Source organism: Erpetoichthys calabaricus, chromosome 17 (assembly GCF_900747795.2).
Source record: "Erpetoichthys calabaricus chromosome 17, fErpCal1.3, whole genome shotgun sequence".
In the NCBI taxonomy this organism is placed as follows: domain Eukaryota; kingdom Metazoa; phylum Chordata; class Cladistia; order Polypteriformes; family Polypteridae; genus Erpetoichthys; species Erpetoichthys calabaricus.
This window is the reverse complement of record NC_041410.2, coordinates 11,920,677-11,932,743: the sequence shown is the minus strand read 5'-3', so window position 1 is coordinate 11,932,743 and position 12,067 is coordinate 11,920,677. Positions and strand designations below refer to the sequence as shown.

General features: G+C 41.3%; 1 protein-coding gene across 1 annotated transcript in view; it reads right to left on the bottom strand.

The window, feature by feature from the left end:
* cops2 (COP9 signalosome subunit 2) overlaps positions 1-12,067 on the bottom strand; it is a 39,631-nt gene that overhangs the window by 24,067 nt on the left and 3,497 nt on the right. The window contains exons 2-3 of the mRNA XM_028822887.2: positions 2,756-2,869; positions 536-613 (exon numbers count right to left, since the gene is read on the bottom strand). Coding sequence (XP_028678720.1) covers positions 536-613; positions 2,756-2,869 — 192 coding nt within the window. The remainder of the gene's footprint in view (positions 1-535; positions 614-2,755; positions 2,870-12,067) is intronic.

The window sequence follows — 12,067 nt, the reverse complement described above, 5'->3', positions numbered from 1 at the left end:
GATGCGAAGTGCTGAAAAATCATTTTTTTTAGCAGATGTATATCGTCCTTCCTTCATCCATCCATTTCCTAATGGATCCCCTTTAATAGAATTTTCAATCAGTAGGAGTCTGAACATCAGGGAGTTAATTGTTAAAATACCGTAAATCAACATTTAAGTTGCAGAATCAAGGGATTAGAATGTAAGATAGTCAGCAAAGTAAAACAGAGCCATGACCCACACTCGGAAATGAACAAAAACCAAACCATCAAAGTGATTTTCCCAGATGTGTATTATATACACTACTTGTGTTGATAACTATTTAAAAAATATTTTCCTTTAGTATTTAGTTATAAATTTTGATGCAGACGAATCCCAGAGGCCACTTCCTAATGACAAGAATTCATAAAATAAATAAAAATCTAGCAAATTACATGTCCAGAAATACCTTATATGCTTTCAGATGGCAAAAAGAGTATATGTTTAGAAAACTGAAAAACCCTAGGCCTATCATTAAACATTTAAAACAAGAGATATATTGAGTTCAATAACTTACCAGTTTAAAATTTATTTTAATCATCTGTTTAAGTGCCTTAAATCCCCATTCTCCTTTTTCACCTTCCAATTCCAAAACCTTTAAATAAATAAATACAAATTGCTTCAGACAGAATTCAGATTTCAATGTTAATAATGTTGCTGTTTTAAGCCTTCCCCACAACTGTGCTCTGTAAGCATCTGCTAAACAAATCTCAATTAAAACCTCCACCTTACATATACAGTATAGTTGAATATGTACCAGTTATATTTTTTAACCTTCTACTAGTGTTTCCTTATTAATTAAGTGAACTGTCATTTCCCAAGTTCTGCGCTTCCCTCTCTCTCTCTCTCTATATATGATACGTGATTCATTTTTCTCCCTTTGTGGATCTCCAGCTGCATGCATGCAAGCAAGACACCCATGAAGCACGCAGGACAGAGCCACGCCCACCAACTCTAAGACCATTGGACACGACGACAACTCGGACGCAGCAACTCATAAAACACGGCGTCATTCGCGTTCATCTCTGCTACAGTCCACATGCACCTCTGAGCCACGTTGACTTTTCGGTTACGACGCACGACCGCATCCACCATCACAAGCTGTTATACACGCTACATACAGCGATTCGCATCCGCGACAAACATGCATCTTCTTAGATGGTCCTGCAGGAACATGGAAAACGTTTGTCTACACCATACTCCTTATTCCCCGGCCCGCGTCCACCCTCACTCTCCAGGCAACAAACACCACGAAAGTCGCTTTCGTCTTCATGGCACACGCACGACAGAGCCCCGTCCACCAACAATTTGCATGAGGGCAAAAGCATTTGCCAAGAATGTTTTCATTAATCAAGAACGGAGGTTCGAAGACGATCATATACCGTCGTAATTCCGACCATAAACGACGCCGACTGGCAATCCAGCAGCGTTATTCCCATGACTCGCTGGGCAGCCGGCATGTTTGTCACGGATGTGAATCGCTGCATGCAGCGTGTAAAACAATTTGCGAAGGGGTATCCCATGGTCTTAGCAGTGTCTATGCTTCAATGTGAATCGCTATATGCAGTGTGTAAATCGCTGTATTGTATGTTGCCCTCTCCAGAGTTCCACCTTTTCATTCACCTACAGTCGTATCCTCAACACCAACCCCATTTGGACAACTGTGTCTTTCTGGAAGTGTTCAACCATCAATACATTATTATGCGGCGTGGGTTGGCTAGTATATATACAATTCACTAAGCAGCCGACCAGGGCACGCAAGACAACCATGGGATACACACAACATGGCCACGCCCGCCAACCAACTGTAAGACCATGGGATATGACGACAACTCGCAGAGCCACGCCCACCAACTCTAAGACCATGGGACGAGAACACCTGAAACCTGACCGCCCGCCTGACTGTTACCAGCATTTACCGCAATGTACTGGAGTGTAAAACTATCGCAGCTGCTAAGCTTTCAGACACGTGAGATTGAGCAATAACAGGTCTGTGATGTCCTTAGATGTCCGGGGCTGCATGCGCGCTACACTGAATGGATCAACGTGTGTCTACCCGGCGCCGAGAGGCGTGGGTAACCCGTTGAACCCCATTCATGATGGGGACCGGGGCTTGCAATTGTTCCCCACGAACAAGGAATTCCCAGTAAGTGCGGGTCATAAGCTTGCACTGATCAAGTCCCTGCCCTTTGTACACCGCCCGTCGCTACTATCGATTGGAGGGCGTCCTCCCCCTCTCCCCCCGTTCCGCACCCGACTGCCGTACAGCCCCATCCCTCGCTCTGGGAAGAGGGGGCGTGGCGTTGGTCCTCCAGTTTTCAGTCCCAGACAATTGTATGTTGCTCTCTCCAGAGTTTCATCTTTTCATTCACTTACAGTCGTATCCTCAAACCCACCCCATTTGGACAACTGTGTCTTTCAGGAAGTGTTCACCCAAGTAGAAATAACCTTAATACAAATTAACACATGATAATATCTATGCAATTCTTTTAAAACTTGCATCCATTTGTGCAAACTTAATCATAGATACAGAATGGAAAAGTCTGTGAAAGGGGCATAAGGTTTTCTGTAATTTATAGGCACTGCATCATTTAATGTTGTGTTGGACTTAGAAGAAAATTATCACGTGGATGTTTGACATTTCACAGAAGTAGATGCGTTTGCTTTTTTAAAAAAAAAAGACAATCTAAAATTTTACAGATAATGCTAACATTGTAATTATGCCAAATGATCCCACCTTCTGAAAGCTATTAAGAGCTGCTTTAGGATCATCCTCTTTCAATGCTTTTGAATTGTAGTACTGATTTTCAAGATCCACATTGGGTTCTGAGTTGCTGTCTTCCGAATATTCCTACAAAAATAAAAGATGACAAAAAATTATTAGATAAAAATACACAGTGTAGAGTATGTAATGTTAAGATTGAAAATATATTAACACGTCTTTGAACTTGCAAAATCTAAAACATTGACTGTAAAATGAAAGAAAAATTCTTTGGCCATCAAGAATCCAACATTTAATCACACACGTAAAAAAGAAAATTGATAAAAAAAGATGTGTGTTTGCTTCAATCTCTAATATCATTAAAACTGATTTTGAAAAGCCCTAAAATAAGTTTTTTTCCCCTGATTGTGAAGATTTACCACAACTAGTTAAACATTCTTATTAAATACATGCCTCAACTTAAATTTAATGACTTTTACAAACATCACCATAAAGACAAAATGACAAGATTATAGTGGGCAACTATGGCAACGGATAAAACTTCCTTTAATCAGGTATTTAGCTTAGGTGCCTTATTTTAATAAAAAAATTCTACAAAAAGAGGAGAATTACACTAATTTGCTGAATAAAATGAAACAAAAAAATAAAAAAAACTGAAGATGTACAGTGCATCCGGAAAGTATTCACAGCGCATCACTTTTTCCACATTTTGTTATGTTACAGCCTAATTCCAAAATGGATTAAATTCATTTTTTTCCTCAGAATTCTACACACAACACCCCATAATGACAACGTGAAAAAAAGGTTACTTGAGGTTTTTGCAAATTTATTAAAAATAAAAAAAACTGAGAAATCCCATGTACATAAGTATTCACAGCCTTTGCTCAATACTTTGTCGATGCACCTTTGGCAGCAATTACAGCCTCAAGTCTTTTTGAATATGATGCCACAAGCTTGGCACACCTATCCTTGGCCAGTTTCGCCCGTTCCTCTTTGCAGCACCTCTCAAGCTCCATCAGGTTGGATGGGAAGTGTCAGTGCACAGCCATTTTAAGATCTCTCCGGAGATGTTCAATCAGATTCAAGTCTGGGCTCTGGCTGGGCCACTCAAGGACATTCACAGAGTTGTCCTGAAGCCACTCCTTTGATATCTTCACTGTGTGCTTAGGGTCGTTGTCCTGCTGAAAGATGAACCGTTGCCCCAGTCTGAGGTCAGGAGCGCTCTGGAGCAGATTTTCATCCAAGATGTCTCTGTACATTGCTGCAGTCATCTTTCCCTTTATCCTGACTAGTCTCCCAGTCCCTGCCGCTGAAAAACATCCCCACAGCATGATGCTGCCACCACCATGCTTCATTGTAGGGATGGTATTGGCCTGGTGATGAGCGGTGCCTGGTTTCCTCCAAACGTGATGCTTGGCATTCAGACCAAAGAGTTCAATCTTTGTCTCATCAGACCAGAGAATTTTCTTTCTCATGGTCTGAGAGTCCTTCAGGTGCCTTTTGGCACACTCCAGGCGGGCTGCCATGTGCTTTTTACTAAAGACTGGCTTCCGTCTGGCCACTCTACAATACAGGCCTGATTGGGGGATTGCTGCAGAGATGGTTGTCCTTCTGGAAGGTTCTCCTCTCTCCACAGAGGACCTCTGGAGCTCTGACAGAGTGACCATCGGGTTCTTGGTCACCTCCCTGATTAAGGCCCTTCTTCCCCGATCACTCAGTTTAGATGGCCAGCCAGCTCTAGGAAGAGTGCTGGTGGTTTCGAACTTCTTCCACTTACGGATGATGGAGGCCACTGTGCTCACTGGGACAAAGCAGCAGAAATTTTTCTGTAACCTTCCCCAGATTTGTGCCTCGAGACAATCCTGTCTCAGAGGTCTATAGACAATTCCTTTGACTTCATGCTTGGTTTGTGCTCTGACATGAACTGTCAACTGTGGGACCTTGTATAGACAGGTGTGTGCCTTTCCAAATCATGTCCAATCAACTGAATTTACCACAGGTGGACTCCAATGAAGCTGCAGAAACATCTCAAGGATGATCAGGGGAAACAGGATGCACCTGAGCTCAATTTTGAGCTTCATGGCAAAGGCTGTGAATACTTATGTACATGTGCTTTCTCAATTTTTTTTTATTTTTAATAAATTTGCAAAAATCTCAAGTAAACTTTTTTCACATTGCAATTATGAGGTGTTGCGTGTAGAATTCTGAGGAAAAAAATGAATTTAATCCATTTTGGAATAAGGCTGTAACATAACAAAATGTGGAAAAAGTGATGCGCTGTGAATACTTTCCAGATGCACTGTATACTACTACATTTTAATGTTCCTCAACAACAGCATAAAGCTTGGTTTCCACCATGTCAGACCTTCATCTGGTTCATTTCAAAGCTGCTTCAATGCCACGCAAACATTTAATTCACTTTTCTAGTTTATAAAACAACTTGGATTTGGGGTCTTTTAATAGTTGTCACTCTCAGTTATGAAAACAAACAGATAATGAACCAAATACTAACTTTACTCATGAATTGCAAAACGCATGCATTTGAATCAACCAAGACTCTTATATACAGTTAAGCTTAAAATTCCCAATTGTATAAGCTGAAGAAGCTCAGTAAGTACCTGACTGACTCACTAAACTGAACAGTGTCCACCCCATGTATAAAAATAAAAATTTACAGTTAAGTAATTCATTTCTGCTCTTCAGCTATCTGGACATTCAGAGGATTGAATCGTGCAACTTGAAAATGAAAGTAATTTAACTCTGGAATCTTAATTGTCATATGGGAAATACAGTATGGGTTTATAGAAACTCGAAGCGGACAATGTTGAATGTTGAGGGGAAAAAAACATTTTCAAGGATAGGCAATACTATCCATCCATCCATTTCCCCTTAATACAGAATTTTCAATCAGTGGTAGTCCGAGTACACGCGAGTATACTGTTAAATACAGTACATCAGCATTTAAATTGTGGAATCAGGTGGTTCTTGAGAAGAATGTAAAGCGGCAGCAAAGCAGAGCCATGACCCACATTCAGAAATTAATTGGCATCATTATATAATAGTTATATATCAGCAGTTTAATATATTTAGGGTATTTGTGCAAATAATCATAGTAATTTGCTGACCATCAAGGAAACACCAATGGATGAGACTGCACTTACTCACAAGTGAAGTTGTATAAAATTTTAAGTCGTCCATTAACCTAACATGAAAAACATACTGAACATATATTCTTCATAAACCCAGCGATAGGGCAGAGAATCAAAAGCAGGAGTCCAATTTAAAAAAAATCCTTAATTTTCAGGCACTTTAATTTCAGAAAGCTGCGCTTTAATAGGCCTCTGTTAGATAGTTTATCCACTCTTCGGTTAAAAAGGGCGACTGTTGTGCTGGCGAGTTAAAATAATTTAGACTTTGCCCGCAGTTACACCACTAAAATATATGTGTACTTCAATTTAGTAAAAAATTGATAGATAGATAGATACTTTATTAATCCCAAGGGGAAATTCACATACTCCAGCAGCAGCATACTGATAAAAAAAACAATATTAAAGAGTAGACAATAATTGAATAATGTTAACGTTTACCCCCCCGGGTGGAATTGAAGAGTCACATAGTGTGGGGGAGGAACGATCTCCTCAGTCTATCAGTGGAGTAGGACAGTGACAGCAGTCCGTCGCTGAAGCTGCTCCTCTGTCTGGTGATGATCCTGTTCAGTGGATGCAGTGGATTCTTCATGATTGACAGGAGTCTGCTCAGTGCCCGTCGCTCTGCCACAGATGTTAAACTGTCCAGCTCCATGCCTACAATAGAGCCTGCCTTCCTCACCAGTTTGTCCAGGCGTGAGGCGTCCTTCTTCTGAATACTGCCTCCCCAGCACACCACCGCGTAGGAGAGGGCGCTCGCCACAACCGTCTGATAGAACATCTGCAGCATCTTATTGCAGATGTTGAAGGACGCCAGCCTTCTAAGGAAGTATAACCGGCTCTGTCCTTTCTTACACAAAGCACCAGTATTGGCAGTCCAGTCTAATTTATCATCCAGCTGCACTCCCAGGTATTTATAGGTCTGCACCATCTGCACACAGTCACCTCTGATGATCACGGGGTCCATGAGGGGTCTGGGCCTCCTAAAATCCACCACCAGCTCGGTTTTGCTGGTGTTCAGGTGCAGGTGGTTTGAGTCGCACCATTTAACAAAGTCATTGATTAGGTCCCTATACTCCTCCTCCTGCCCACTCCTGATGCAGTCCATGATAGCAGTGTCGTCAGCGAACTTTTGCACGTGGCAGGACTCCGAGTTGTATTGGAAGTCCGATGTATATAGGCTGAACAGGACCGGAGAAAGTACAGTCCCCTGTGGCGCTCCTGTGTTGCTGACCACAATGTCAGACGTGCAGTTCCCGAGACGCACATACTGAGGTCTGTCTTTAAGATAGTCCACGATCCACGCCACCAGGTATGAATCTACTCCCATCTCTGACAGCTTGTCCCTAAGGAGCAGAGGTTGGATTGTGTTGAAGGCGCTAGAGAAGTCTAGAAATATAATTCTTACAGCACCACTGCCTCTGTCCAAGTGGGAGAGGGATCGGTGTAGCATGTAGATGATGGCATCCTCCACTCCCACCTTCTCCTGATATGCAAACTGCAGAGGGTCGAGGGCGTGATGGACCTGTGGCCTCAGGTGGTGAAGCAGCAGCCTCTCCATGGTCTTCATCACATGTGATGTCAGAGCAACAGGCCGGAAGTCATTCAGCTCACTAGGACGTGATACCTTTGGGACTCTCCCCTGTTCCAGGCTCAGGTTGAAGATGCGCTGTAGAGGACCCCCCAACTCCAATGCACAGACCTTCAGCAGTCGTGGTGATACTCCATCTGGACCCGCTGCTTTGCTGGCACGAAGTCTCCTCAGCTCTCTGCTCACCTGCGCTGTTGTAATTATGGTATGGTATGCGATGTACCAATATTCTGCCTTAAGCCCCCGAAGATTCAGAAATCAGTCAAGCGGCCTTGACAATGTTATTTTATGAATGATCATACTAGATTCTTAAGGCAATTGAAAATTTCTTTACCACTGCAATAATCATCCATCCATCCAACCATTTTCCAACCCGCTGAATCCGAACACAGGGTCACGGGGGTCTGCTGGAGCCAATCCCAGCCAACACAGGGCACAAGGCAGGAAACAATCCTGGGCAGGGTGCCAACCCACCGCAGGACACACACAAACACACCCACACACCAAGCACACACTAGGGCCAATTTAGAATCGCCAATCCACCTAACCAGCATGTCTTTGGACTGTGAGAGGAAACCGGAGAGCCCGGAGGAAACCCACGCAGACACGGGGAGAACATGCAAACTCCACGCAGGGAGGACCCGGGAAGCGAACACTGCAATAATCAGTTCCATGAAATTTCTACAAACACTAAAGAAAAAAAAAATCAAATGGCATGTTGGCACTGCTCTTTACAACTCCAGGAATCTATTTCATCATCATCGCTCAGAGTTTGGACATTCTCCCTGTGTTCACAAAGGTTTCTCGAGTGCTCCTGTGTTTTCTCTCCCACATCTTAAAAGGTATTTAGTATTGATTGAGTGAGTGTGTGCCTTGTGATATACTAGCATCAAGCCCACAGTTATTTCTTGCTTTGATACCAAAGGCGTCCAGGATCTCCTGACCTTATGGTGAAACAGCCAGGTTTAGATGGTTTATCGATTCAATTCAATCAATTGCTCTCATGACATCATTAGTGCTGAAGCATGAAGGGTGGACACAGTACAAGGCTGAAGGATAATAAACCATCCACTTTCTTAACCTGATTATCCACAGCAGGGTCATGGGGGAGCTGGAGCTTGTCCCAGCAATAACTGGGCAACGATATACACAAATTACTAAATACAGAAAAGAATGCATAACAAAAACTAACATTCTCATACACTTTCTACACAGTGCCTAATTCCCACTATCAGAAAAGAATAGCATCCTTTTATCCCAGTAAACTTTTGTACATATTTTTGTGCTTAAGTTACATTGCATTGAAGCTGAAGGGTATGACAATTTGGGAAAAGTCATGGCCTTTGCTCTGCTTTTCCAAAGTGAAGCTATTATTTAAGTTCAGTTCAAGGTGCAATATAAATATACTAAACAAACACTTAGGGGCGAATCTTTTTTCTGGAGGAATAAAATAATGAATGGTATGACACAATACTAATAAAAGAATATTTGTCTTGGACATGCTAAAATGCCTTTTGGCGGAGAGATTTGTGCATCAAACAGTATCATCTTTGGGAATGTAAACTCAGACTTTTGTTTCTATTGTTAATTTATTTACAGTCATATGAAAAAGTTTGGGAACCCCTCTTAATTCTTTGGATTTTTGTTTCTCATTGGCTGAGCTTTCAAAGTAGCAACTTCCTTTTAAAATATGACATGCCTTATGGAAACAGTATTTCAGCAGTGACATTAAATTTATTGGATTAACAGAAAATATGCAATATGCATCATAACAAAATTAGACAGCACCCCAACAGAGATATGACATCAATACTTAGTTGAGCCTCCTTTTGGCCCCTAGACGCTGTCTTCTTATAGTCTTTGATGAGTGTCTAGATTCTGGATGGAGGTATTGTTGACCATTCTTCCATAAAAAAATCTCTTCAGTTCAGTTCAATGTGATGGCTGCCGAGCATGGACAACCTGCTTCAAATCATCCCATAGATTTTCAATGATATTCAAGTCAAGGGACTGTGATGGCCATTCCAGAACATTGTACTTCTCCCTCTGCATGAATGCCTTTGTATATTTCGAACTGTGTTTTGGGTCATTGTCTTGTTGGAATATCCAACCCCTGCATAACTTCAACTTTGTGACTGATGCTTGAACATTATCCTGAAGAATTTGTTGTTATTGGGTTGAATTTATCCGACCCTCGACTTTAACAAGGGCCCCAGTCCCTGAACTAGCCACACAGCATGATGGAACCTCCACCAAATTTGACAGTAGGTAGCAGGTGTTTTTCTTGGAATGCGGTGTTCTTTTTACACCATGCAAAGCGCTTTTTGTTCTGACCAAATAACTCATTTTTTATTTTTGTTATGATATGGATTTTTCTTATACTGCAATACCGGTTTAAATAGCCTAAACAACGTTTGGAAAATGTTTAAGGAGGGACCTTTTCAATGCTACACCACTAAACACGCATGTAACGGAGTACATGTGTTAGTGGAGGTATTGAGCGGTGAAAATGGAAGGAACATTCTGAAACTGAAGCTGTAGCAGACGATAAAGTTGAACATTATGACACAGAAGAACATCTGCCGAAAAAAGGAACTGTGTCTGTTGTCTGGAGATTTTGGTTTTAAAAGGTTGAATGTGGACCAAACAACTATTTACTGCAAATGCTGTGGAAGCTAAATTTGTCGCCAGAGGCGGCAACACGAGCAATTTGCTGCACCACCTTAGCCGCAAACATGCTTTGGAGTACCGTGAAAGTATGGAACTAAGATTGGCACCCTCCACGTCCTCAGGTAAAACTGAAAAAGCTAGAGGACACTCGAGTCAGACGTTACTTGTAGATGCATTTGCTAGACTTACTGCCTACGACAAAAAAAAGCAAGCGGTGGATCGAGATAACCAGCGCCATTACAATCCATATAGCTAATGTGTCAGTGGACAGAGATTGATAACATTAACAGAAAGTGTAGTTGGTTTACAAAAAATATTTACTCTTTATTCCTTTTTCAGTGTTCTTGTTCAGTGCAATACAACTTTTGACAAGCACCTCTGAATATTTTACTAAGTGTAAATGCCTCTTTGGATGGCTAAAAATATGCTGTCAAAATTATAGTTTAAGTTGTTTGCAAAATTTGTTCAATAAAAAGGTTCTATTTTGACTGCAACTGTCATGCAATGTGATTCCTTCTCTTCATTAGTACCACACCCTTGAAAACTATCACTTTATGGGGCCATGCAAACCTGTATTAATACTTGTGTGCATATTAAAAATTTTTTTGTACAATCTACAATTCTCATGACAGTGGAACAGGTTATTCTTAGCCAGTCTACTGCAGTAATTGCAGTGGAAAATGTGGCTAACATCCACTCATGCATGGGGAAAAAAAATACCGTTGAATACCGTGAAACTGGTATAATTTTGAAAAATACCGTGATATAGAATTTTGGTCATACCACGCAGCCCTAACCACGAGACTGAACAATCTTTTTTTTCAGATCTTTTGTGAGTTGCTTTGAGGATACCATGCTGTCACTCTTCAGAGGAGAGTCAAAGGGAAGGAAGCACAACTTGCAATTGACCACCTTAAATACCTTTATATGTCATGATTGGACACACCTGTCTATGAAGTTCAAGGCTTAACGAGCTCATCCAACCAGTCTGGTGTTGCAAGTAATCAGCATTGAGCAGTGACAGGCATTCAAATCAGCAAATTTACAGGGGTACCCAAATTTTTGCAGTTTTTCAAAATTGATTTAATTTCATACAACTAAATACTGCTTCACTAAAAATCTTTGTTCGGAAAACACAGCAGTACTCAGATGTTCCTAGGAAATGAAAGACACACCACTGTTATCTTTTTTGTTGAAAGTAGAGTCAATTATTATGTAGGCTGTGAGGGGTTCCCAAACTTTTTCCTATGACTGTACCCAGTTTTCTTAAGGCGGTTTTGTGCCCTGGTCTGCTGTTGCCTCTTAAAAACAATTAGACCCATTCACTGGTAATGAGCATAAGATCATACACAGGAAGATATTAAACAAGAATTATTTCCAGCAAGTAACAGATTTAAACTGGTAACGCAATCTTTTAACAGCAGCAACATACGAGCAAAAATTAGAACAGAACATTTCACCTACCCAAAGGTAAAGAAGCTAGGACATCTTTTTCAGGTGAATGTATACTAGAGACCGTTAATCTGAACTGACTGTTCAGCTTTCCTTCAAACCCTCCATTTCCATTCTTAGCAAAAAGCATCAGGTGCAAACCAAGAAGCAGCCCTACTGTAGGCTGCCAGTCCATTACGGGCACACACAAACAACACACTAAAGGTTACACTGCAAAGCTATCTGGTAGTTCTACAGTGGGTTCAAGAAATAAACAAGAATAAAAAGACGTCCTTCTAAAGATAGCACTGGAGTTAGAAGTACTTGCCTTTTCTATAAATTATTTCATTTAATTCCTTTTAGTGGGTTTGCCATGTTTAAGCCCACCCTGTATGCATTGGTAGTAACAGCAGTAGTAGTAACAAATTATGCATAACACAATAACTAAACCAGGATGGAAATCCTTAGCTGTAAGGTGCACATCCCTGC